At 51.5% G+C, this 27207-nt stretch overlaps 3 protein-coding genes across 7 annotated transcripts; 2 read left to right on the top strand and 1 right to left on the bottom strand.

Moving 5' to 3' along the window:
- The first annotated feature begins 202 nt into the window (after window positions 1-202).
- Window positions 203-5270, top strand: SEC11C (SEC11 homolog C, signal peptidase complex subunit). Of its 5 annotated transcripts, none has more exons than XM_064141755.1 (7): window positions 203-379; window positions 960-1127; window positions 1399-1508; window positions 2629-2778; window positions 3959-4078; window positions 4608-4665; window positions 5066-5270. In XM_064141755.1, the coding sequence occupies exons 1-7, from the start codon at window positions 239-241 to the stop codon at window positions 5117-5119; spliced, it is 801 nt and encodes a 266-aa protein (XP_063997825.1). In that variant the 5' UTR covers window positions 203-238; the 3' UTR covers window positions 5120-5270. The 5 variants fall into 5 exon arrangements, with proteins under 5 accessions (XP_063997825.1, XP_063997827.1, XP_063997828.1 ...); XM_064141756.1 differs by lacking the exon at window positions 203-379 and adding an exon at window positions 773-838; XM_064141757.1 differs by lacking the exon at window positions 960-1127 and having other exon boundaries at window positions 213-379.
- A 5820-nt stretch (window positions 5271-11090) lies between these two features.
- On the top strand, window positions 11091-16003 carry GRP (gastrin releasing peptide). Its single transcript, XM_064141761.1, has 3 exons — window positions 11091-11346; window positions 12489-12739; window positions 15612-16003. Exons 1-3 carry the CDS (start codon window positions 11199-11201, stop codon window positions 15663-15665), a joined length of 453 nt encoding a protein of 150 aa, XP_063997831.1. The 5' UTR covers window positions 11091-11198; the 3' UTR covers window positions 15666-16003.
- A 5688-nt stretch (window positions 16004-21691) lies between these two features.
- Window positions 21692-23827, bottom strand: RAX (retina and anterior neural fold homeobox). The gene is made up of 3 exons (XM_064141762.1): window positions 23517-23827; window positions 23171-23400; window positions 21692-22521 (listed from the first exon to the last, which is right to left on the bottom strand). Exons 1-3 carry the CDS (start codon window positions 23791-23793, stop codon window positions 22069-22071), a joined length of 960 nt encoding a protein of 319 aa, XP_063997832.1. The 5' UTR covers window positions 23794-23827; the 3' UTR covers window positions 21692-22068.
- Window positions 23828-27207: the final 3380 nt, after the last annotated feature.

Below are 27207 nucleotides of genomic sequence, written 5' to 3'. Positions count from 1 at the left end.
ACACGGGCGCCCACTCGCGCCCCGCTCCCGCCCAGCGCCTCCAGAGCAGCGCCCCCTGCCGCTCCGAGCGCCGCGCTGCTCCCGGCCCGCCCTCGCTTGACCCCGCCAATGAGCTGCGCACACGCAGCGGCGGCCCCGGCATAGCTGCCGTGCAACCGCCTGATCCAAAAGGCAGTGCGCGGGAGGTCCCCGCTCCCCGTCTTGCTTCACGGAAGGGTTTGGCTCGTTCCGCTCAGTCATGGGGTCTCAGCTTCTACCGAGAGCCCTCTGGGACGTCGCTGCCATCTGGCACCTGCGGGGGCAGGCGGCATGGGGCCTCTCTTTCAGGTCCCCTCGTTGCGGTTGCAGGCTGGGAAGTGCAGTCCCGGGGCCCGCGGAGGTGCGCCGAGGGTGAGCGGGGCAGTCGGAAGGAGACTACAACTCCCGGGGAGCAGAGGGGCCGCTTGCGCTGCTGTTCCCGGCGCCGGCGGTCGTTGCGGCTGGTGGGCATCGCCGGGGGCTGGGGTGCGTACGTCGTTCACCGTGCCCCACTCCGAGAAGCCGCCTCGGGGGCGCCGGTAGCGCCCCGCCGCCGGCGGGGTGTGACCCTTCGCGGGGGCCCGCCATGGACCTCTTTGGGGATCTGCGGCGCATGAACAAGCGACAGGTAGTGCCTCGGGGCGAGGGGGCCGAGGTCTGGGGCGGGATGCGGAGGCTGCTCGGAGGGCCCCAGCATTTCTCCTTCCGTATTGTACACCAGTGAGCCCCCCGACAAGTGGAGGTGGGCAGAGTCGGTTTCAACCGAAGCATGTTGCCAGGAGAAGGTAAAAAGAGTGTAAAGAAAGCTTATTCACAGCTGGTGAGTCTGCGGGATTTGGGGGCAGAGAGTAAGAGCGAGCGAGAAAGGTTTTCCGCACAAGATATTTCAGTTGGACAACAGCAGGAGACAGTCTTTTGTTTTCTCTTCTCTGCTCCCGCAGCTCCTCCTTTTGCGCAAAACTGTTCAGAGTACAAAGCTAGCTGCTGCTGAGCTTACAGCATTTCTTAGGTGTGTTTCCAGTAGTGGTGAGCTCGGGCAGGGCTCAGGGACGTGTGGTCACAGTAGATCCGGTCACTGGATGTTCCCTGTGTTTCCGAAGTCGCTGCAGGTGAGTTCTGTGGCACCTGGCACTAAAGAGAGGATGGCATATAGGAACAAGGAGGCACGGCTAGGGTACACGGGGGGCTGAAGCCTCCAGGCTGTACAGTTGGTCGCCCGTGTGTCAGTCTGCACCCTGGGAATCCTGCTGGGATCGGCGCTTGGCGTCAGATCCACCTCTGTGGACTCTCGAGTCAGTGGTGCATAGGGGTTGAAATTCTGTCTTCTGCTTCTGAATACCTCACAGTAACTTCTTAAAGCTGTGTTCTTGTTTCATGCAGCTGTATTACCAGGTCTTGAATTTTGCCATGATTGTGTCTTCTGCCCTTATGATATGGAAAGGGTTGATCGTCATTACTGGCAGTGAAAGCCCTATTGTGGTGGTGCTCAGGTAAATCAACATAAAGGCTTTTTGTTAAAAGCCAAATACTGTTTTGTCCTTTGTCTCTTCCCCTTCCTCCTTGGCCAGATTCTGAGTCTGAAATCCGGCCTGGCTGAAGTGCTGTAACAGTTAGGTTCTTCTGACATATAGCAGAGGCTGCTTTCCCGCAGTCCAGCCTTCAGGGGAGGTTGTAGAAGTAGCAGATATGTGAAACCTTTTTAAATCTGGGTTTGTTCACCTAGACAAACTACTCAAGATTACATATATATATATATATATATATATATATATATATATATATATATATGTATTCTGCTGCTTTGGGGTAGACATTAGGATTCCAGAAAGTTCATTCTGGTTTACAAAAAATACACATAATCCTATGAAGCTTCTTTTGTCTCCTAAAGAAAATAAGTAAATGTGTAGCACTTCCTGAAGCCACCGAGCACTTCCCAGTCTAACTGTTAATTTCCCTTTTTTTTTTTACCATATGTATACTTACTTTTGGATTGTATTACAGCAAAACTCTTAAATTTTACTCGTGTGTTGCCTCTCTCTCAGTGGTAACTCGCTTCTGGTGTAAAAAGAGCCAGTCCTGCGGGCCCCTTAGTGCTCATCAGCCACCTGAGGTTAAACACATGTTCACAGAAGATGTTCAGCCTTACACAAGTGGGGGGGATGTCAGCAAGGAATGTATTCAGTCAGCAGTAGTGTTTGAGCGGGAATTGTCCATGTTGTGAATCTGGATCCTGCCTCAAATGTTGTTCCCAAAAGAGGCTCTGGCTGGCTTTGAAAAAAGGCATGGGTTTTCAGTTCAGTAATAGGAATCACTGCTGTAAGGTTAACTAACTCTTGCTCCTGGCAGTGAAGCTCTATGTAGAGAAGTACTTCCTATCGTACTGGGAAATGTGTTTTGTTCCTTTTGAGTTTCTTTCAGTGAGGCAGTAAGGAAGCCTTCTGTAGGTCGCCTCAGCTTGAGACGGGGATTTGGGTTGTGTCAAATGTCTTTGTGGTAAAGGTGCAGCTTTCAGTTAAACTTGTGAGTTTATTCGTAAGAATGAATTGTTCCTTGTTTTCGTGGTTCTTTCGTTTACCTTAATGCTAATAAACTCCCTCTTTCTGTTTGTAGTGGCAGCATGGAACCTGCTTTTCACAGAGGAGACCTGCTGTTCTTAACAAATTTCCATGATGACCCAATCAGAGCTGGTGAAATAGTCGTTTTTAAAGTTGAAGGCAGAGACATTCCAATAGTTCACAGAGTAATCAAAATCCATGAAAAGTAATGCAGCTTGGCATTTTCCTTCTTTGTATGCATAGTTCCCTTTGCCATGACTTTCAGTTACAGTTTAATTGGATAGTGTATTATGAAAGAGGCAGCCCAGGATATGCTGTAAGATAAAACTCATCTCTAGAGCATCATCCGCTCTTGTCCTCAGCTCTGTCTGTGGCACTCTTCTTGAGCAACTCCTGCCCTTCAGCAGAGTTACTCAGGTTCACATCAGGTATACTGTGGCCAAGGAGGAGTCCAGTAACACAAGCAGCACCTGTAGTGTCTGCCAGCAGTAGCAGTAGGTGTGGGAGCAGATTCTGCTGCTGTACTGAGTGGTGGAACTGGGATTTTGGCTGCTTCTGAAAGCAATTCTCTGAGAACAGGTGAGGATTCAGATCAGAGCTGTAGACAAAGTCTGACAGGGGTGAGACCTTTGCTAGCTGAAGTTTCCCAGAAAAGGTGTTTGACTCAGAATGGCAGAAGAGATCCTCACTCTCTTTGTGTCTGTTAGTTGCACGCCAGCAAAGGTTTGTGCTGCAGAGCAGCATTTCCATGGCATGGGTTGCCCTTCCTTGCATCATCTACCTGCTACGATCAGCAGCTCTTTCCCAAACCAGAGAGGCAGCTCTCTTCCTAATTCTGCGCAGCAAAAAGCTCATCTGGAGGTGGCAACCATCGACACATTTTCTGCTCCACTTTCTTAAGGGAAGATTTCAGGGTCTGCTTCGTCTGAAATGTGTGGTTTAAATTCTGGTAAATTCCTTCTCCAATGTGTGATGCTTTAACAGGCTCTTTATTGCATAACTTTTGGGGGAAAAGGCAGCTGAACAAAACCCCCCAGCCAACCAACCAACAATCCCACCGTGTTATTAGTCAGCATTTCAGAGTTAAATTTCTGCCCTGGTGAAAGTGCAGAAGGCTGGGCAGTATCCCCTTCGTGTCTGTTGTGTCACTGCTGACATGGGATGCCAATCTAGGAGTGCTTTGCAAACATTTCTTGTTAAAACCTGTCAGTGAAGTCTGTCATGAGGGTGATTTAATGACGTTTGGTTGGTAGGCAAGACAGGCAAGCCTGGAAGTGAATGTTATCTAATCACACAACACTTTTCATCTTCATTGTGCTTTGTAGATGTTAACTGAGTTTATTTTAATTAAGTGGTATTTTGTTTTTCCCCACCATGCCTTCTAGGGAAAATGGGAACATCAAATTTCTGACCAAAGGTGATAATAATGAAGTTGATGATAGAGGCTTGTACAAAGAAGGTCAGAACTGGTTAGAGAAGAAAGATGTTGTTGGAAGAGCAAGAGGGTAAGTGAAGCAGAACGGCTGTGTTCTTTGTGATTGAGAGGACATGAATCAGTTCTCTTGGTACAAACTAGATCTGGTGTGGCTTCAGAAAGGTTTCTTAAAATGTTAATTGACAAACTGCTTTACATGGCAGAGTTTTTCTGTAGTCGCCTCACTGACAGGGAGAGTGGAAATTAACTTTTGTTTTAAAGACACACAACAAATAATTCACCAGTAAATGCGAAATTAACCAACTTATCCTTCTCATTGCTAGAAATTACTAGGGAATTGTTTCTACTTTCCATGGGAAATGTATTCAACATTGGAGCTTTTGGCTTTGTCCCCTTCCCCAGCTGAGATAAAGTCTCTTAAGGTTTTTCTTAAATGATTTCAATAATTTTTTTATCTAAGAGGGAAAAAAATCCCATTCAGATATACATTAGTGACAGGTGTAAATGGCTGTTTTGCACTAAAACAAGGCTGAGTCACTCTGAAACATTTCACTGCTATATTTGGGGGTTAATTTTACCTTCATCTTTGTCAATTACAGGTTCTTGCCTTATGTTGGCATGGTAACTATAATAATGAATGACTACCCCAAATTTAAGGTATGTACATAGAGTGGTTGAATTGAAGCTGTAGCAAGTAAAGATCATTAGTCTTGCATGTAAGAGTACATGTTAATGAGCAGGTTTCTGTAGATGGGCACCTAGTGTAAACTAAGCTGTTTTCTTGCCTGATGTAGCCTGTTTGTTGTCCAGCAGGAGTTAGTGCTTGCAATCACTCGAAAACAGGTAACTTAGAGGAATTTCACAAGTCAGGTGTGTGCTGTTGTGGTTCCTATTTATGGTGAAGCTAAATGCATTTAAAATAGTCCTGGAATTCTGCAGGAACACGACTCTTAACTGTACTTGTCTGGAAGCTGTAGTGCGGTGAGGGCACACTTTGAAGAGCAGTTTCACCAGGAGGAGCAGTTACAGTCGCTCTGTGTTCTCTTCCCTTCTGCAGTATGCTCTGCTGGCAGTCATGGGAGCGTACGTACTGCTGAAGCGGGAGTCCTAAAGCCAGCCACTTTGCCAGCAGCAAGGGACACACTTAAAGAAACCTGATACATGTCAGATGTTCTCGTTTCTGAGCACAGCTACAAAATGTGCAAGTTTTCCGCCTGTCTAAATTGTACAAGTACCAAATAAAGCTTTTGGCTGTTGGTTAACCATGTCATGGCATATTTGCGTGAGATGCTGCTTTTAGCTTGCCTTCTGCTTGTTGGGAAGACACTGCCCTGAGTGAAGACAGCTTGTGGTGCCCCTTGATATGCTGTGGTGGATTTTCTTCAGTGGTACTGCATAGAATCATAGAATCAACCAGGTTAGAAGAAACCTCCAAGTTCCTCCATCCCTATCCAGTCATCCAGACCATGGCACTAAGTGCCCCATCCAGTCTTTTCTTGAACACCACCTTCCTGGGCAACCCATTCCAATGCCAGTCACTCTCTCTGGCAAGAACTTCCTCCTGATATCCAGCCTAGACCTCCCCTGGCACAATTTGAGACTGTGTCCCTTATTCTATTGGTGGTTGCCTGAGAGAAGAGAACAACCCCACCTAGCTACAACCTCCCTTCAGGTAGTTGCAGAGAGCAGTGAAGTCTGCCCTGAGCCTCTTCCGCAGGCTACACAGCCCCAGCTTCCTCAGCCTCTCCTCACAGGGCTGTGCTCCAGGCCCCTCCCCAGCCTTACTGCCCTTCTCTGGACATGTTCCAGTATCTCAACATCTCTCTTGAATTGAGGAGCCCAGAACTGGACACAGTACTCAAGGTGTGGCCTGACCAGTGCTGGGTAACCTCCCTTGTCTTAGTGGCCACACTGTTCCTGATCCAGGCCAGGATGCCATTGGCTCTCCTGCTCACCCGGGTACACTGCTGGCTCATGTTCAGCTACTGTCTACCAGCACCCCCAAGTCCCTCTACTGCCTGCTTGCTCCTCAGCCATTCTGTCCCCAGCCTGTAGTGCTGCTTGGGGTTGTTGTAGCCCAAGTGCAGAACCCTTAGCCTTGCATCTGAACCCAGGCTGAATCTTGTGCATGATTAGTTGTAGTGCCTGTTAGCACCCTTTCCATGCATGCCCAGGACTTTAAGGAAGTTGAACATCTTCCTATGAGGAGAGTCTGAGGCAGCTGGAGAGGAGATGACTAAGGGGTGACCTCATTCGTGTTTATAAGTATGTAAGGGATTAGTGCCAGGAGGGTGGAGCTAGCCTCTTCTCAGCGATGCCCAGTGACAGGGCAAGGGGCAATGGGGGGAAGTTGAGGCATAGGAGGTTCCATGTGAACCTCAGGAAGAATTTTTTTTCACTGTGAGGGTGACAGCACTGGAACAGGCTGCTCGGGGAGGTTGTGAAGTCTCCCTCTCTGGAGATATTCGAGAACCATCTGGATGTGTTCCAGTGTGCTCTGCTCTGGCAGGGGGGCTGGACCAGATGATCTTTCAAGGTCCCAGTCTCTGACATTCTATGATCCTAAGGACATGTTTCTGGGTTGGAGCGGATAGTGAGCTGTAGGGGTTCAGACTTGTGCCTCAAGTCAGTTGTCTAGGTGCAGCTGGTGAGAATAGTCAAGGAGGAATCTTTCATTCCGATTAAGAACTGAGAGATGGAAACTTGGAGATTTTTGCTCCTGTGTAGTGTGACAAAAAGGTGATGGCCTGGTTCTGGGAGGCCTGACTTCCCGGGAGTGTGCACGCTCTAGAAGTCAGGCTGTCAGCCGTTCTGTCACGACATGCTTAGCAGTGAGACGAGCCTGACAAAAAGGTTTTTGGGGGCGTTCCTGTCGCTGTAGATCGCTGTATGAAGGCACAGCCCAGTCCCTGGGAAGCATTACCAACTCACAGGCTGGTTTGGAGAATTCCTTGTTCTCTCCTATGGTGTGATACCCAAGTGGTGTTAAAGTTGATCTTTCGTGCTAAAACTTTCCTGATAACTGCCTTATTTGAAATTCTGGATTTTTCTCTTCCTGACTTCTGTTGTCAGTGTTGTACCCTCCACAAAGCAGAACTTGTTTGCCTGCCTTGCTTTGTTTCTGTACTTCGCCAAGGAACAGCATGCTGCTTTTTTTCCCTGTGGAGTTTTGTTACTTCTGTAATCCTTTTCCTCTACAAAACCACACCATTATATGACAATGGCACCTCTTCTAGTCCAACAGCTTAGTGCTGAAAAGCCAACAACGGCTGCATTTCTCCAAGTAATACTACTTTTGTGTCCTACTGAGTAGTTTTCATGACAAACCATATTGTAAAAATGACTTACTTTGTGTCAAATTGTGTAGTAATAAACCAGAGTATAATAAATGGCATGTTAGAATAATTTAGGGATCCTTAACGCAGTCTTCCCTGAAGTGTACCATCACAGTTAGGGAAAACTCATTTTACTTCTGGAGACAGTGCAATGAGATTTTTTTTTTCATCCCAAACGTTGCTGAAATCAGAATTTATTCCCATCTGCCTACACCAGTGCAATCACAATCTGCTCTGAGAGTTTTGGACACAACCTAGGTGACAAATTTGGCACAATATTATGGGATTTTTTTCCTGTGTTGAGCAACTATGGGCTGGTACTTGAAGAAGTCCCTGCTTATCACAAGGGGAGTAGACTATTTGACCTTTAAAGGTCCCTTCAGGCCCAAGTGATTCTGTAAGTCTATGGCTGTATGAAGACAGCCCTGCAGCAGGGCACAGGCTCAGCCTGCAGTTCACATCCCCATCACTCTGCGCCCCAGGACTGGCCTGCAGCAGTGTCACCTCAAGCATTTGATCTTCTCCAGCAGGACTCAGCTGGGAATACCTCTTGTCTGGCCAGCAACACTTCCTGAGAATTCAGAAACAGATGAACTGAACCCCCCTGCCACAGACCCAGCAATGCGATGGCTGCTACAGCACACTGACATAGGTGGAGTGTGCAACAAGCAACCACTCCAGCTTAGCTTCAGCTCTCCAGGCCTAGGACTTCCTAAACTGCAGCACAAACAGTAGCATGTGTCTCAAACTGCGCCTTATTAACCGAGTATTTATTATTTCCTGTTGTCAAGCCTCTGTAAAGTTATGGGGAAATGTCTTCTGTTCTTCAGGGAACTGCTGCTACAGAGTCCATTTCCCAGTTATTTGCAGAGTGCCTGCCCTGACAGCAGCTTTGCAGGGCTGGAGATTAGTGCCTTTAGCATCCCCAACATTTACAAAGTATTCCTCAGTGATCACACCCTGTTATTACATTGCTGATGTGCTTAAACCTTTGTTTGCTCGGTGTCTGTGTCAGAGCTGTCTCCAGTGTCAGGATCAGCACAAAGACAGTGATGAAAGGTACACTGTTTTCCTTTTACCCCTTTTTATTTCCATAAACCCTGCCTTGCTGATAGAACAGTCAGTTGTCTAAGATGTAAAGGAAGCAAATCAAAGAGCATTGTTGTGGTTACAGCATGGAAAACCCATTAGTGTTTTCCTGCCATGGAGCACAGCAGCAGTTTGCTTTGCTGTGGGATATGGGAAAAGCAGAAAGGTATTTTGAAATGGAGAGAGGTGTTTCTTGATGTCATTATTGGATTGCTTCTCTAAGGAAAGAAGGTGGTCTGGTACAAATTAGCAGCTCTGTAAATCAGCATTTTTCACTGTAACTTTAGTCACCTAAAGGGTAAACTAATTTAAACTTCAAGTCTGTAATAGAAGGTATAAGAGTAGAATTGTATAAGAACAATCTCAAAGTGTCTCCAGGCAGCACACAATAAGATTTCATGTGAGGGCAGAGCCTGTGGTGCATGACATGTATGGAGACATGGTCCAGATCCAAAAGGCAAGAAAGGTTTCTTCGTTTTGCATAGTGTTTGTGGTTAAAGAGACTTAGGGCTTCCAGGCAGCAAGGACTAAGAACTCGTGGTTTGGCATTGTGAGCCCAAGCCTATTAACAGCATAGGTGTTGCCTGCAGCTGCTAGGTGAGTTACTGACTAGCAGGTTTCACTGTTGAGTGCATAAAGCAGCAAAAGGAAAACCCCTGGCAACAGCTGAAAAGTAACACAAGTACCATACAAAAAGGAATACTAGGCAAAAAGTTACTCCCTGAGTTAATCCATGCAAATGTGGTGATTCCAGGGACATGACCTGCTGATGGTTTTCCCTTGCCTTAGCTACCCAGTGGAACAAGGTCAGAGGGAACCCATGGAGCAGCCAGGGCTAAAACAAGGGGCAACGGCACCTGTGCTATGTTTGGCACCCCAGTCCCTGAGGCTGGTGCCATAGCCCAGGGCTGAGGACCCAGCACAGAGACAGGTCCAGCACAGCAGCCTGAGAGGAGGATGGTCAAGAGGGCTTCCGGTACAGCCTCTGTAGCTTAGGAAAACCAAACGTTATACTTTGGTTGGTTGTTGGTTGGGGTTTTATTGTTTTGGTTTGGGGTTTTTTTGTTTTGTGGGGATGGGGTCTGTTGTGGGTTTTTTGGGTTTGTGGGTTGGGTTTTTCTCCTGACAATGGACGGTTTCCTGAATTTTCAGTTTCCTGCCTTGAATAGCAGTGAACAATTAGAATTTCCCATGGATGGCAATGTTGTGTTTGATGGGCTGTCGCTCAGCACGGAGCACATGCTGTCTGCGGCTGCACTCAAGGCTGCACAGTGGAACTCCTGAATGAGGCATGAGAATACCACAGCAAATTAAACTAGAATGCATAATTAATAACCACAATAAAAGAATGAATCACATTGATCAGTAAAAGAAGATGCAATAGACTAAGACTAAACAAGGGAACTATTTAGCTCATAGAGTAGCATACACAACTGACTTCCAAAGTGATTGCACTAGTTAGTTTGCTCAGTAATTATGTTAATTCGCATCCATGGTACTTTCCATTGGGTATCATTCAGTTCCAGTGGAGAAGGGCAGGCTGAAGGATCTGGCAAGTTCCTCACAGCTCTGTAACTGCGTGTGGGACTTCCTGACATAGTTCTCTAGACAGCAGAGTTATCACATAAACTGTACCAGTTGCACATGACTTCATCCCTGTCTCTGTTGTCCCACTCTCCTGGGACAAACAGCACATCAGGACTCAAAATCTCTCTGCTACTCATCCACCTTCATTTCAGTGTCACTGCTTACACGTCTGGGGCTAAACATGCGTTTAAGCATTCTGCTTCTTCACAGCCCTTGCAGCTGTACAGTCCCCTTCACCCATCCTTGCCTCTGCACTGCCTCTTCATTGAAGGTGGCCAAAAGTTGGTCAATTCCAGGTGTCTTAGAATGCTGGGAAGTTAACAGTCTCTCTGCAAGGAAAGAACAAAGTCCTGTGAAGCTCTGAGCCACATCGCTGTCACCTGTGACAGCAAACTCAGGTGATAGTGGAAGTTAAAAGAAACTGCACAAGATTTTCTATTTCAATGAGCTTCACCTGATGTCCTTTGTGTTTGGTTGCTTCACAGGCATTGCTCTTACAAAATACCGGAACTTTTGTTGTTGTTTTTCTCCTAAGCACTCGTGCAAGATTTTCAACCTGTTTGGCCATTTTAGTGTACAGCACTTCTGTGAACCTTGCCCTAAAACAGGAGATTCGTTTTAGGAGAAACTGCTTGTAAAGACACGCAGATCCTGCAGCAGAAATGGAGCTGGGGCACCCCGGCGCTCCGGTCCAGCGTCCTGGGGGGCTCAGCCTGGCAGCAGCGCCTATTTCATGGGCTCTGAGGGCCCGGGGCCGGCTCACCCGGGATCGGAACGGGACGATTCACTGATCGCTATTCCCAGGGAAGCCTAATCGAGCCGATGGCGGCCCGGAGCGCCCTCGGGGGCGACTGGGAAATGTCGGGCCCCGGGACCTGCGCCCCCAATCCCGCCCCGCGCCGGGAGCCTGCCGGGGCGGAAAGGCGGGCGGCAGACCGAGGCTGCCGGCAGCGGCCCCGGCCCCCGCCCCCGCCGGAGGCAGGACGGAGGCCTGGGGGGCCAGGGGCGGCCGCAACCTCGGCCCCGTGAGGAGGCGTCAGGCGCGGGCGCTCCACTCGCACCCGGTCCTGGCTCCGTATAAATGGGGGGCGGCAGCAGCGGCGCTTCGTCGAGACGGAGCCGCGGGCAGAGGCAGCCCGCAGCGAAGAGCGGCTCAGCATCGGCCCCGGCAGCGACAGGATGGGCGGAGGCGGCCCACGGCGGTCCGGTGCGCTGCCGCTGCTGGCGCTGGCGCTTTTGGCGGCGCAGGGCAGCGCGGCCCCGCTGCAGCCCGGCAGCTCCCCCGCCATCACCAAGATCTATCCCCGCGGCAGCCACTGGGCTGTGGGTAAGTCCCAGTGTCCCCGCCACTGCCCGGCTACCGGCAGTTCCCTCCGCGCCCCGCCTGGCCGTGTCGCTCTCCGCCCGGCTCGACGGCTCCCCGTGCCTTTGGGGGCAGCGGCACGCAGCCGCAACCTCGGCCGCGGGGACAGGGTTACGACAGATTGACGTTCCACCGGGACTCCCGATGCTGGTTGCTCTGTCCCCGCCGACGAGCTGCTGGCGGCGAGTGCCCCGGTGCCGGGATGGGGCGGAGGACCGTGGCCGCTGCACTGGCGGCAGGCTGCTCAGCATTGCCGCGTCGCGTTGTCCCGGGCAGAGCCCGCAAGGAGCTGCGCTCGCCGCCTCCCGCCTCCCGGTGTCTGACGCGCCTCCGGTCCTTAGGATAAACGTGTGGTAGTCGGGCTCCCCCGCGGAGCCGCCGGGCTTGTACCCCTTATCCCGGGCCGGTCCTGTCCTGCCGGCTCTTTGAGCCCCAGAGCCGACGGCGCGGAGCAGCGCTGACGCGGCAGCAGCCCGCGCCCGGTCCGCCCGCGGTCTCCGAACCCGGCCGTTGTGTTTCTCACCGCTGCCTGCCCCAGGGATGCAGGAGCACGGGCCCGAACCCGGAGCAGCTGGACGGGGCCCACGAGCTCCCACAGAGCCAACACGTCGGGGAGTCCCAGACCTCGCGGGGGCCCTGGCCGCACGGCCGGGAGGAGGTTCCACTGGAGCTGTCGCTCCCTGTCCGCTCTCCTCTACTCCTCTCGGCAGCCTAAAGCCCTCTGTGCCTTCACGGCACTGAATCTGGGTCTGTCGGAGCTGCATCCAGTTCAGCTCCTGCATGGGCGTACCCCAGAGTTCCCACATCCCATGTCAAGACAGAGAATGTCTGAAGCCTACAGCTTCTCTATCTGCTCCTGATTCCAGCAGTTCTTCCCAGATCCCTCTCCCCGGCTCCGGGCAAAATGCGACGTTTCCTCTGGCAATGTAGCATAGGAGATAGAGGAAATTAACTGTGACAAAACATCCAGCCCCAGCTGTGCTTCAACTTTGACATCACCTAACCCCTTCCCTCTATCCTGTCAGTGAGTAACAACTTCCCATGTCTGAACAATCAGTTCTCTGCCTGTTTTCGCTAATTTCATGCCACTGTCGTGCTTGTTACAGGACATTTAATGGGGAAAAAGAGCACGGGAGGTTTTCCTTACGTTTACGAGGAAGACAACAAGCCCCCGCTTTCGGCTTTACCTGAGAATCTCAAGCAGCTGGAAGATTATCTGCAGTGGGAAGAAATCTCAAAATACTTGCTGCGGCTGCTGGAAGGGAATGAAAACAAAAGCACTCACTTTTTAAAAGGGGGGCTTCCCTGGTATGCCAGGAACAGCTGGGAGAGGGATGACACCAGCAGCTGGAAAGATGTAAGTAAGCTAAAAGCTGTAAGAGCACTGCCTATGTTCAGATTTCGTTTGCAGTAATAAATCAGCTTCTGCTAACACGTGGGTTGTTCAGAAAAGCAGCAGAAATGCATCTCGAGCACTAGTCGTGGATGTAAAGGCTCGACTCCTGATCAGAGACTGTCATTCACAGATTGGTCTCTTTAGGTATTAGTTTGCTGCTGGGCATAACCTCAGCTGACACGAAGCAGATTTTAGTGTCTGGATTCCACTCAAGTGGCTTGGTCATTCCATTCCCTTCTTCATGAGTTCTGTGCAGAATTCTTCTGGGTGATGCCAAAACACAACAGCAAGATTAATGTGTTTCCTTAAGGCTGTTATTGGGAAGATTGCTTTTTGTTCTCTAGTATGAAGTAATTAATACTCTTAGGCTAACTGCAGGCTGGTGCAGTGAAGTCAATGAATACTTTGAGTTTGCTTTGAAAATGGCTCAAAGCATATCTATTAAAGTAAGCCACAGCAAAGTCTCTTACACTGCTGATGTGAATACTGCACATAGGTCCCTTTCTGTCTGCAGCCTTGTGAAGGTGATGCTTGTAATGACTGTGATTAGTCCTATCTGAAAAGAAACTCTCTCATCTTCATCTCTGCAATGTACAGCTTTGTAATCAGATCAGGTGAACAAATACCATTACACTATGTAAAAAAGAAAACATTTTGACTTCTAAAAGTATCTGGTAGTAAAACATACTTTAAAAGGCTTGAGAACTGCCTCTGGTAGATTGAATATGTGTGTACTCTTACCTTAAACTAAGACCCACTTGTTTTTATGAGCAGACATTGAATATATACATGGAATAATAAGATTTTTGCCTTAAATATCCAGCTTTCTTCAATGATTAGTAAAAAATCATGACTAAGGCTGATGACAACTTGCAGAAACCCATGCTGCTGCAGAACCTTTGATTTCCAGCATTCTGCAGTTCCTTTGTCTCCTTGCAGAAGTAAAATAGAATCATGAGAACAGGAGGTAGCCTGTACTGGACACAGATACCTGATTGTGTGCAGCCTAGATCAGATGTGTGTTCTTTGCCCTTGGCTTCAAAAGGTAAAAGCTCAGCACCTGAAGGTTAAGCTATATAAATTCTTGAGATCTGCCTTCCAGGTGAAGAAGACCTGAAGGTAAAGGAATGTCCTTTACATTTTTGAGGGCTGTGATAGTTTCCCAAGCATTTAAATAATGGTAATCATTATTTCTTATAAAGGAGGCCTTGTTTATGACAGTGGCACTCTGCTCTAGCTGCAGAGGTCAGACACCGGTGTACCGGCCGATACAAGAGCCTGAATGCCCTTTGGAAGTTGATTCTGTAGATTTTTCTGGATGCGAGGGGTTCCACGTTGCACAAACTTGGTTAGGCAGCACCTTTGTTTGGGTGCTGCTGCACCGCTGTTAGTGAAGGTGTGCACGTGCAGGAAGGATGAACGTCACTACCTGCCTGGGTGGAAGATGGCCAAGTAGAGCCAACTGGCAATGATGGTGCAGTGCCTGTGAGAAGTTTGTGCTTGGCATTAAACACTTCTTCAGTCCCACTGTGTCTGAGTTTGACAGAGGAGCTAGCGGACCCCCACGTTTACAGCGGGTTCTGCTCGCAGGAAAATGGCCTGTCAGACTGAGGTATCACAGTGTGTCCAAACCAAGGACTTTGTTTCAGGGACTCATTCAAATTCATAGAATCATGGAATGGTTTAGGTTGGAGGGGACCTCAAAGCTCATCCAGTTCCACCCCCCCGCCATAGGCAGGGACACCTCCCACTAGAACAGGTCACTCAAGGCCTCATCCAACCTGGCTCTGAACACCTCCAGGAAGGAGCAGCCACAACCTCCCTGGGCAGCCTGTGCCAGTGTCTCACCACCCTCCCTGTAAAGAACCCTTTCCTAACATTAGTTTGAATCTCCTCTCTTCCAGTTTAAACTCGTTACCCCTCGTCTTGTCATTACAAGACCTTGTCAATAGTCCATCCCCAGCCCTCCTGTAAGCCCCCTTCAGATACTGGAAGGCTACTACAAGGTCTCCTCTTCTCCAGGCTGAAGAGCCCAACTCTCTGAGCCTGTCCTCATAGCAGAGCTGCTGCAGCCCTCTGAGTGTCTTGGTGGCCTCCTCTGGTCTGTCTCCAACAGTTCAGTGTCCTTCCCGTGTTGGGCTCCAGAACTGCACACAGTAAATTCTGTTACTTTAGTTCTGAATTTGAGATGAGGAATCCCCAAAGCTAAAGGAGCGCAGAGGTGAACTTCAGGTTGCTCCACTCAGGGTCTTACTCCCCACTTCAACTCACATGGTGCTACTGGACGCTTCTCACCAGTACAAAGACTCTTGCCTAAGACTCACCCGGGGCAGAAGCACTGATGGGCTGTAATGCACCAACAGCCAAAAATGCCAGGGAGATGAGCAGAGCAGTTCTGGGAATTATTCTTAGAGTGAAGGCCCTAAATTACCTACTTCTGTTTTCAGTTAGCATCAGGCAGATAAAGGTGTTGCCTGCTCTTGATTCTGTGAATAAGCCACAGTTAAAGTAGTTAGAGATTAGAAGGGAAATACCTCCTGCTATTTGGGCTGGGAGTAAAAGTAAGTTGGAAAATAAGCTTTGAATTGCTTCTGGGGCTTGTCTTTTTCCCACTAATGAGGCACTGTATAAATGAGATGGCAGTCAGAGCTATTCAGGAGAGCAGTTGGTTATGCCACTAACCAAGACAAATGAGGGCTGTTTTGGAGAGATTATTAGGAATGTGTTCGTTCCCGTGAGGAGTGCACAGAGCTGATATATATTAGGCTTATTAGCTTAGCAGAAGACTTTTTTCAGAACTGGTCCATAAATAACACTTTTCTCCTTTTATTAGATGATGGATTATCTGCTTCAAGTTGTGAATATGAAAGAGAGTGCTCCGAGCTGAAAGAAGGTCTCTAAACCGTGAAGAGATGGAATACTTTCCACAAGAGACTGTGTTTCACAAGCACTCGGTCATATCAGATAATCAACAAGGTCTCTTTCTGTAAACACGATTTCCATGGTGTGAAATACCTAAATACACATACTCTTGTGTGTTTCAGCAACGACTACATGCTACTTCATTTTCAAGGTTGCATTTTCTCACTTGAATGGCTTTGATATTCTTAAGTGTCATGGAAGGGTCTTCCAATTAATTATCTGACTTACCTATCCAATCACTTCATCTCCTAGTCCAAATCTACATGGCATTTCCACAGTCACAATAAACAGTACTGATAAAAAGGCTGAGTTTACACTTTTGTTTCAGTTAATAAAGTGGGAACTGGCCGTGCCACACCTGGTAACGATGAAACAGCAGAGTGACTCATTGTCCACTGAAGCTCTTCTGAACCGCTCCCCCAGTCTGGCGTTTTTTTCTGATCCAGGGAAGATGATCCTGCCTTCCCCAGGTATCACTGGGCCGATTCCAAGCTTGCCTTGGACTTCCACAGGCAGGCAGAAGCAGGTCTCCTGTCAGGGGTTGTGCCTCCTGGTTTGACTCGGAGGAGGTGTGGCAGCTCAGCATGCTCCCTTCACCTATGTTAGCAGGTCCAGTACTGTTGCATGTCCACGTGAGACCAAAGGGAGAACATTGTCTCTCCCAAGAACAAGCTTGTGGGGCTTCAGCACACCGTAGCCAAGCAATGCTTCTGCCTCAGCTGTAATTCTCTGTCCTGAGCAGTCACCGCATCAGAAGTCCAGACAAGGAGATAATGTCCTGCCTTTCCTCAAAGGAGCATGCTCAGTCCAGACTGTAAGGACAACAGGAGGCATCCCTCCATGAATGGCTCAACACAGCACGTCTGGATGAAGAGGTGACACTGCTCAGCACTGGTGACCCCACCAGTACTGTGTCCAGTTCTGAGCATCCTCGTACAAGGGAGACATAGGCAAACCAGAGAGAGTCCAACAAAGGGCCTCAGCAGATGATTAAGGGGCTGGAGCACATTTCCTGGGAGCAAAGCCTGGAGAAAAGCTCTCAGAGGGTCTCTGAGGGAGAAGAGAGGGCCAGGCTCTTTCCAGAGATACTCAAAGACAGGACCAGGAGCAACAGGCACCACTGAACATCAGGAAACATTTTGTCACCGTGAAGATGGCAGCACACCGGCACAGGCTGCCTGTGGGGCTAGGTGATAGATATTCAAAAGCCATCTGGATATGGTCCTGAGCAACCTGTTCTCTGTGACCTGGCCTAAGCAGATAGTAGGACAGGTGACCTCTACAGGTCCATTTCAGCCTCGGGCATGGAAGGGAGAGCGGACGAAGGGATGAGTCAGTCAGACGCACTGCAGGGCACGCCGAGGCGCTGCCGCTCCCAGACAACCTGAAGCTCCGTCCCGGCCTCAGATCCACCGGACTGAGACAGCCCCACTGGGCACAGCCGCTGCCGGGGACGCAGAGCCCCGTCGCCTCCACCAGGCGGCGTCCTCCGTTCACGGACGCACTGGGAGGGGCGGGAGGGGCTGCGGCGGGGCCGGGCGTGGTGCGAGGCGGGGTCGAGCCGCCTCTATAACGTGCCCACAGGGAGGTGCGCGCTGTGGCTGCTCGCCGGGAGCGTTGCTGGTGCAGGGCAGCACCGCCGGCAGCCGCCTGCGCTCCGTGCAGCGGAGCTCACACGCCGTCGCCCGTGTCCTTTTCTTGACAGAACCGGCACCGTGCCTGTGCACTAGCGCCGGGCCGCTCCGGGAGGGACGCGTGGCAGCGGCTCCGTCCCTTCCCTCCCCATCTCTGCCCGGTTCTGCCATTCTGATCCCGTCTCCCGTTTCCTCCGGTGGCAGCTCGGCGCTGACGTGCCCACAGCTGTGGTAACCTGAGGGAGGACCAGCGGACGTCCAAGCAGCTACCCGGCACGCTCTCATTCAGCCCCGCAGGTCTCTGCCAGAGCTGTGGAGAAGGCACCCCAGGGCCAGAGAAGCTTGTGGGACCTGCATGCTTTCTCCTGGGCATTCTGAATTCCAGGGCAACTCATTTAGCTCAGTGGAGATCCCTGCCAATGCCAGCCAAAGGGAATGCCCAGTGTATGTAATTGCTGACCCAGGATTTTTGCAACTTAAAAATGTTTCTTTTTGGTTTTTTGCCTTTCTCTTTCTCCAAAATAAGAGGGGCACCGTAAAAAGGTGAGTCAAAAGCTGGCTTTGGTCTTTGTGTGGCCAGAGTCACTACAGTGGCTGAGCTTGGGTAAGTCATGATTCTGTGTGTCTCAGTTTATCTGCATGTAGAATGGGCCTCCCCTATCCCACAGAAGCATCACCAACTAAACTGGAAGGGATATTTCTTGGTCTGTTAGGGGAAAAGGACGTGGCAGCAACATGCATATGACCAACATCAAACTTTGAAGCCAGGTACAGTTGCAGTTTTGCCTGTCATGATGGCCATCCTGGTTTGGGGTTGTGCATTTGAGCAGGAACAGGATGCCGGTGAGCCAGTTCTCCCGAGGAGTCCTTCGTCTAAAAGCTTTGCTTCAAGCCCAGCATCCCTGTGTTGACATTCTGGATTTGAAGAGTGGCCTCTGGCTCCTTGCACTTCCCTCTTCACTGAGATGGAGTCGAAAGAGGGATATCTGATCTACCTTCACCAGTCAGCAGCTGGAACACCATCTTCTTTGTTTACTCCAACACACCCTTCTGTATCTGTGGCCAGAAATTCAGGTCTTACCTCTTCTGGCCTCCATCCAAATTCCAGCTGCCTCCATTTAGACTCTCTCCCTTATACTTTGCCCAGTTGATTTTGACAGCATTTCTACACAGAAGCAAACATTTCAGAGCTGATTTCACAGTTCTAAGTGGGGTAGATATGTCATATGACAGAGGGGTGACTGCCAAATGTCAGCCAGTTTTCACATCGTACCTTGGCAGAACACAGGTTTGCCCAGGGAAACGAAACACAGTTTTCCTCATAGCAGGAAAACTGGTAATGTTATCAGAGTGACCAGCAGCCTGGTAACCTTGTTCGTTGGTTGGTTTTGCTACCTTTTGTTTAGTTTATTTTATCATTTTCTCCCCTTAGGGGGTTGTAAATGAGTACTCTCTGGTTGCTGAACTGCTGAAGGCAGCTGGTAAAGTTCCAAGGTTTGTAACGCAAGGCATCAGTGACACAGCAAGATGATGAGTGCATAGAAGGAAGAACCAGCCCCAAAGCACTGTAGCTGAAGAGAAACTGCTTGAATTAGGCTTTGCAAAGACAGACAGGGTCCTGGTTCAGCCCCATTCACCCAGTGAAATAGAGCAGGGCAGGGGAAAAGGCTTCTAACACTGGCTGTCTGCCTCAAGGCCCATGGAGATAGGAGAGTCTTGTTTGAATGTTAGCAGACACAACTTGCCTTGACTTCCAGCCACATTTGCCCCTCCTCACTTGTTATTTGCCCTGTGCTGAGATGGGAGGTGCAGTAACCCCAGGAGCAAAGGTCTGTGCCTGTGGAGAGGTAGCAGTTCTCTACAGGAATCTTTTGAGGCAGTCCTTGCCAGCTGCCCCATATTCAGGTACTGAGCAAAGACTAAGTTACTTCCTGGGAAAACTCTAAACTTAAGGTAGGTACATCTTCTTCTGCCAAACCCCACACACTTCTGCCAGTAGCTGGCACCGCTGACAAGCCCTGCCCTTCGAGACCAGCTCTCCTAAAAGGTGTATACCGCAGCTAGCAGAACAACACTCACTGTCTGCAGTTGTTTCCTTCCAAAGAGGTAAATGTCTTAATATGTTAAGTGGCAGTCTTTCATTAGTGTTATTCTTCCTTAGAACTTCAGATGTTGCAAATAAGTCAAATACAGGCACTAAAAATACTCCCTTGCTAATACTGTTTAAACAAAAAGAGGAACAGATCACTCTGAAGAGGACAGGCTAATAGCCTTAGCAAAGTTAGAGTAAAGAAGTGGTTAAGGATCTAGATGATTTAATCCAGTTTTAAGAAAAGGTTTTACAGTGAGCAATTAGATGCTGTTTAAGGAATTAATCACTAATGGGTCATTAACTCTGACTGCTATTGTACAGTTAACAAGCAGAGGCAGGATTATTAGACTCAGCACCCAATTAAGAAGGAGAAGATATTTACAACAAATGAACAAGTGAGCTTTTAAAATGGAACAGGATAATTTGAAACAAGGTGCAGGCACACAGAAGACAAGAAAGAGACAAGTCTCCTTGTTTGAAAAAACATTTACCTGCCTGTGTCCACTTGTGTTTTGCTTGTGAAAATATTTTGGGTTTAGTAATAAACTCATAGCTTCCCTTAAGACAACCACTGCATACAGCTCATCTGTTGCAGGCTTCACATGTACAATGTACAGCAAAAGACCTGCTTAATATGTCAGTGAAAGAACAACTCTCAGAGCTTGATGTAATCTTTCAGCTTTTGCTTGTAGGTGTCGGATCAGGAGCTTAATAAGAGTGAACAGGTGTCTTCAGCTGCTACTTCTGTTGTCCTGCCATTGTGCTTTTATCTGGTGTTAGTCTTCAACTAGCCGAAGTAACCAAGTGCTAGTGCTGGTTATGGCACTGATCAGGAAGGCATGGAGGTCTTTCCAGGATATAGAACTGGAGGCAGATGAAGCTCACCTGTGAAAGGACCACTGGAGTAAGATCTGAAGCAATAGTTTTTGTTCTCCTCTCACCCAAGAAGTTTACTCAGGTGTCCTTACTGCAAGTTAGCAAAATATCTCCCTGGTCCTGATGGCGACAGCTCTTCCCTCCTGACAGCATGGCACTTTCTTTGCCAAGGAGAGCTGTGTACTGGGGAGGCTGGGCACCCCCATGGACACACATACAGCAGCCCTGGCAAGTCCAAAGCCCAGCGGAACAGTAGAGCCCAAGCAGGGCTACATCCTCACAAATCAGTGGGGACCGCTCACCAGCCCTCCCTGTCCCTTTTTGCATCAGCACGGCCCCGGAAAGGGAAGTCTGAGCACGGTGTGTGCTCTGGTCCAGCGGTGGGTAGGAACTGCAGGGAGGCTGTGAAGGAGGAAAAGGTGTTCAGAATAGAGGGACTGCTGTTACGTTCTGTAAAAGAAGCTCTCCAGACAATAGCTGGGGGCTGCTGCAGAGAAGGCTGTGAAGGGATGCTTAGAAACTGCTGAGGTTAAAAGCTCTCTGAAGTGAAGGCGCACAAAGCTGACATGCTTGTTTCTGACAGCACTCTTCAAAGATACGCGCAGATTGTGAAAATATAATTAGACGCCAGCCTTTGTCTGGCCACAACGAGCGGGAAATGGTGAAAGGAGAGGTCTCCCAGTCTGCACTGAATCATCCCCGAGACACAATGAGGGCGCTTGTACATCCTTCTCTCCTCCCTAATGAGAAACGTTAATTGCCACAACCTCCAGAGTGTGTGGAGTGCCCCGTGCCCAGCGGAGGAGAAGGGGTGTTTCATTACAGCTTCTCGGCCCCATTGCAGGCAGTAACGGAGATAATGGAAAATGGAGATGCCACAGGTTTGGTTTCGGCAGCTTGCCGATGGGCACTGGGTGGGTGAGGGAGCAAGCACGGCTCAGCACCATGCCAGGCAGTAGCCAGAGGCCCACTGACAGCTTCGGTCACCAGCCCATCAGCTGCCACCCGTGTCCAGTAGGCAGCTGGGCTGTGGGACTGTGGGGCCCTGCAGCACCTGCCAGTCCCCTTCTCTCAGGCAGCAGCAAGGGCCATCAGACTGACATCAACCCTGGCTCACTGGGGTGGGGGTAGGCAAACCCATTTGAATGTGGGAGCTCTGTGCCTGCCCCACAGGCTGCCAGGCCCCTGGCCCTTCTTGTGGAGCAGGGAGCCCCAAGCCATGAGCACTCACTGTCTGATCAGGCGGCAGGGTCTTGCTGCTGGAAAGCGAGGGAGGAGGGCCCAAAGCCAGGCCTGTCCCACCCCTCTGCCGTTAAAACACACAGCCAAGGGTCCACCTGAGTAGCCCCTTCGGGTACAGAGGGTACAGAAACACAATGCAGAGCCTTCACGCGGTCGTGCCATTTAATGGTGCAAAAGCAGAACCCCCTCCCCAGGTAACACCAGCCTTGGTTCCCAGCCACCTTACACAGCTCTGCGCCCTACTGCAGCTTTTATTGCAACTAAAGTCTCCAGCCAAGGAGGGAGAGCAAAAGAGATCTTTTTTTTTCCTAAGCTATGACCAGGGCCCTAACTCTGCAGGGCGAGTGGAAAAGGGAATTAAAAGGACCACAAAATACAAAGCAAGTCAAGGCATAGGGGACAGGCTGGTGTGAGGGACAGCTGTCTTTTGCCTGGCTGTCCAGGGAAGCCAGGGCAGGGGCATCCCCATGACATTCCAGGACCAGCCTTCCCAGTGAGTTTCTCCCAGGCGCTGAAGAGGGAGTTCAGATTGTCTGCCAGGGTTTGCCAATGGACTGGATGTGCTCCTTGGCCTTCATCCGCAAGGCGGCAATGCTGGTGTTGCGTGGGTCTGCCTCATCCAAGGGGAGCTTGTCCACAAATGTGGCCCCGCACTGGTAAGGTGGCGGCGGCCCCATGGCACCCAGGGGCTGCAAAGCGTGGGTCACTGCTGGAGAGTTCAGGAAGGGTGGTGGTGTGTAACTGCTGGGCAGGCTCTGCGGCGAGGCCACAAAGCCAGGCAGGGTCTGCAGGGCTGTGTTGCTGGGCACAGGTGGGCTGAGCCACGTCTCCAGGGGCAGGTTGCTGCTGAGAGGACCCATGGGTGTTGCCTGCGATGAGCGGTTGAAGGAGAGGATAGGTGAGTCCTGTAGCTTCATGGAGGTCACCTCCAACTTCTCCTGCCGCCTCCACTTGGCCCGTCTGTTCTGAAACCACACCTGCAAGCAGAGTGGCGTTAGCTGGGCTGCAGGGCAACCCCACCATCCCCACTGTGGGCACAAGCTTGCTCCTGGGTGCAGCAGCAGCACACATGAAGCGGAACAGGTGAATTGTGACGGAGCAGCAGGCGGCAGGCCGGTCTGGGCCGGGCTGTGCAAGCGGCAGCAGGAGCAGGTTCCATTGCACTTCCCCGCACTCAGTGCAAGCAGAGCTGGGGAGCAGCGGCACAGGGAGCCCCGCGGCGAAGCCGGCCCGTCCTGCCCACCCGTCACCGTCGCACGGCGGCTTCCGCTGCCCTGGGCTGGGGCATGTTAGTCAAAGGGAGTGGAGCCAGCAACGCGGCCAGGCCGGGCGGAGGTGTTAGCGCCCAACGAAGAACGGCTCCGCGCTCCGCCGTGTCCCGCCGGCCGGGGCCTGCAGCCGCCTCAACGGGGCCATGCCCATCCCATGGGAAGCTCGGCCACGCACCGATCGGGCACAGCCATGTCGGTGCCGGGCGGGGTCCACGAGCCCGTGGGCCGAGGTAGCAGGGCCGTTAGCGCGGTGGAGCGGTGGTGCTCCGGCGACTGGAAACGGGGACTGTGCCGGGCAGGGCCGCAGTGCGCTGTGCCGCGAGGGGTGCCCAGCGGCGGGACGGGTTGGCGTTACCTGCACGCGGACCTCGGGGAGGTTGACCTTCATGGCGAGTTCCTCCCGGCTGTACACGTCGGGGTAATGGGACTTCTCGAAGGCGCGCTCCAGCTCGTGGAGCTGGTACGTGGTGAAGGTCGTGCGGTTCCGGCGGTGCTTCTTCTTGGGCTGCTCCTCGTCCGACGGCTTCCCCTCGCCGCCGCTGCCGGCGGGCAGCTCGGGGCTGGCGCTGCCGGGACAGAACGGCTCTGCGTGGGAAAAGACAAGCGGTCACCGGGAGGGCAATCGCCCCGCGGGGCCCGCCCGAGGGCGCGGAAGAAAACCCCTCGCGTGAGATCTGACGCCTCTCGTCCTCCTCGCTCACCCTGGAAGCGCTCGGCGCGGCTCTGGGGCTCGTCCGGCGGCGGCTCTCCGGGCATCTTGGGCAGGCAGTGCCGTGGTCCCCGCCGGTCCGCCTCTTTGGCGCCACCGGCGCTGCCGTCGGGCGGGAAGGGGTTCAGCAGGCCGTCCTCCTTGGTGAACCCCAGGATGGCCTCGATGCTGTGCAGCCTCGACGGGTTCCCGCCGGGGCTCCGCGCCGCCTGAGCGGACAGTGAGAAGGCGCCCTCGGCCATGGCGAACAGGGCGCCGGGCGGGTGCATGGGGCGGCCGGCCCGGGGTCCCGGCGCTGCGCTGCGGTCCCGCCCGGCCCCAGGGCGGCGCGGGCAGCTCTGGCACGGAGCCGCCGGGCGGGCTGGCCTCCTTGGGGCGGGGGAGGAGTGCCGGGGGGCGGTGGGCCAGAGGGAAGGCGAGGCCCCCGCGCCGCTCCGCCATGGCGGGGGAGGCAGGGCGGGCATCCCCCCAGCCCCACCGGCAGCGTCCGCTGCACACCCACACCTCTCCCCCGCCCACCGGCCGCCCCGCCCCGACCCCAGACGGCGACGGGCAGTGCCATCCGGGGCCCTTGAGGCGGGGCAGGCCGGCCCCCGGGGCTGACTCAAGCCCTGGTCACCGCTGAATCCCGCAACAGGACCCTCGGAGCCGGGGACGTACTGCCCGAGCCGAGCGCCGTCAGAAATCGCCGTGGAACAGGCGGCTGCCGGAGCGCTGGGTGCGAGGAGATCGACCCGGCACCGCAGTGCCCGGGACGGCGGGAGCAGCCGCAGTCTATTCCCGAGAGAACGGCTGATGGGTCCTGGAAAGGGAGCTCGGTGGAGGGGTCGGAGGGGGCGGGAGCCCCGGGGGGCCTGTGCCAGAGGACGGTGGGTGCCCGACTTGGTTCCCTGCGCTGTGCTGCGAGTCTCGGAACCTCTCTAAGTTCTCGCCCTCGACAGCTCCAGCCCGCGCCCGTCACTGGCACTTTGTAAGTGCGTCGGTTACATCGACAGGCTCCGCCGCTGCCGTGCGGGTAGTGTAACGGCGCTGTTCCGTGTCGCAGGGTCAAACCTTCGGGATCAGAAGCTAGTGCTCTGGTGCCCTGCCCGGATAGCTGCCCAGCGCTTTCAGAGCCAGGATCAGGTGAAAGTGCGTGCAGGCTTTTGGGGAGGATGGACGCTGGAAACATTTGAAGGAGGGGGCCCCAGGTTTTCATCCTGTGCAAACCCGGGGGAAGCGCTAGGCACTTTTCCGAGGAAGCTTTCCAAGACCCTGTGAGAAGAGCTGATTCTGTGAGCCCGTGCTCCACAGTGCCAGTGGAGCTGGGAGTCTAGAGGGTAGGGCACGGCTTGACAGAAGATCGACAAAATGCTTTTGGAGGGAGAGAGCCAGATCCCACACCTCGCTTTGTTCTTGGCTTGGTGAAGAACTTGGACTCAGAAAGATACTAAACAGAGAATGGCATCACATCTCCTACCTCCACCGTACTGCTCCCTGCATTAGTATTCTTCCTGATTTTCTCTTTCCATCTCTCTTATCACTTTTTATGCTAGCACTTGCTAGTCCCTCTGAGACAGCGGCTACCTTCTGTCGCAGCTAAAGTGGCAAACACAGTAACATGCAAAGTGCTTTTCAGCCTCCACTTAGCTTTGAAGACGCTTCCTTTTCAAGCCTGAGGAGACTGCACGTGAATGAAAACCACCACTGTCCCTTCATCCCTCAGATGTATTAGCTAGCCTAATAAAACTTGTGTGACCTCTCAACAAACCTTCCGTTTTGCTTCTCCCTTCCCACAACAGGATGCATTTTGTCTAGATTTTTCCACAGAAATGACTTCCAAACGAATCTTGGCAGTGCTTGCCTCTGCCAGTGCCCACACTTTTTTAAGATTTATGGTCTGATGTTCCCAGGTAAATTCTTTCTGGAAATGTGCGGCTTTTCCGTCTAGTTCCAGGTGAGGTTTGCCTTCATTGACCGTGGGGTGGGGATTGGGGCCGAAAGAACTCAGCCATCCGTTGGCAGAGGGAAGAGGCCGACAGAAGAGACAAGAAAAGGTTAGTGTGGCTTTTGTGCACAATATGAAAAGCAAGTCAGTACCATTGTAGGGGCATTGGAGGGTACTCAAAGCAATCAGCCAGGGGCTATTGTGCTCCTTTAATCTACATGTGTATTTCCCAAGAACTCTATTAGTGAAGATGAATGAACTGTGCAATGTCCCTAATTTCTTCTAATTTGGAGCAGGGGATTTATGGCACTCAAAACCAGCACAAAACATGACTGTCCCTCCAGAAGGCCTCGGAAAACCTGGGAATCGTTTGCTTGTTGTAGCAAAGAAAGACAGCAAGGTGAGCTGAAGGAGTAAAACCCTTTTAGCTGGATTCTGGTCTGGCAGCAAGTGCCATAAAGGGCAATGGGTCCTGGCAGAAATGCTGCTTTTAGGGCACCTGTCGAAATTGCCAAACACAGGGACAAGATTTACATTTTTCTTGTTAATTGCAATGCAAATGCACAGGGAAAACATCCTTCTACCCCAAAGGAGGGCACACATCCTACACAGGGCATGAAAAACCTTTCTCCCTAACAGAGAGGGATCAGGATCCCTTTTCCTCAGCAGCAGATTGTTACTTTTGCCTTATGGAACTGCATTTGCAACCTTTGGAATTTCGGAGGGACAGTTAGGATTAAAATAGAGAATATTCATTAGGAGACAAAATAGGTGGAATTTGTTAACAGCCTTTCCAAAAGATAGTTGGTCCCCACTCACCACCTTGTTGCAGTTTTCTGCAATGTATATTACAGTACTGCTGCCATTATGTTTGGGAGCTAACAAGCGTTCTCAGGATGGACAACCTTTAAAGTGCAGCTCTCTGCTAGACCTCCTTCCTGTGCATGCACAGTAAAGACTAAATGAGAATACCTCTGATCCTGTCGGTGCAGTTGAGATACATGTCCGGGATGTGGCTTTACAAAATGAATTCGGCACCATAAAATGCCACAGATTCTTGCTTCCTTTCCTCCTATCTTTTATTCACGTCAGGCTGTAATAATTACTGCAGAAAGTCAGAGCATGTCTGCATTTGCAGCTGAAGTTACTCTGCAGGTGGGACGTCACTCTCCGGAGGAGTGATGTGCAGCAGGGAGCTCCTCCCTGAAAGATAAGCAGGACTTTCAAGGTCAGACAGCAAATCGACAGCCGGGGCAGGGCGGGGCGAGGGGGTGGGGGGCAGTCGGTGAATAAAAGGGCAAAATCTTCACCCAGTGGGAACCTGTGCCCTGCTGCGGTTTGCATACTCTGTATCATCAACGGATGGTTAAAAACTGAAGAAGGAAATGCTTTTTTTTTTTTTTTTCTGCCCAGAAACTCCTAAGTGTGCAGTTTAAGAACCTTCTCAAAAGCACAATGTGTGAGGAAGCTGCCACCTCCTCTTGCCGCTGCATCACACCTCGACGGCCGCCTTCTGCTCTTGCTCTGGTGACGTTTTTTCTTTTTATGCCTGTTGGAGTGTTGGTTGTGTTACCTGCACCACGGTGCTCAGGAATCCTGCAGAAGAGGCTGGGGAGGCCCGGGGCAGTGCAGTTCCTGAACGTCCACGGAGCCTGTCTCTGGGTAGAGAGTTAGCTGCGGCTTCTCTGGGAGCAGGGCAGCCCTTTCCGGGTACCAAGCAGCGTGGGCTTGCTGCAAGGTCTCCAGTGCTGCAGCT

Source organism: Pogoniulus pusillus, unplaced genomic scaffold (genome assembly GCF_015220805.1).
Source record: "Pogoniulus pusillus isolate bPogPus1 unplaced genomic scaffold, bPogPus1.pri scaffold_72_arrow_ctg1, whole genome shotgun sequence".
Taxonomy (NCBI): domain Eukaryota; kingdom Metazoa; phylum Chordata; class Aves; order Piciformes; family Lybiidae; genus Pogoniulus; species Pogoniulus pusillus.
Note: the sequence above shows the minus strand (reverse complement) of the source record. Positions and strands in the feature narration are given on the sequence as shown.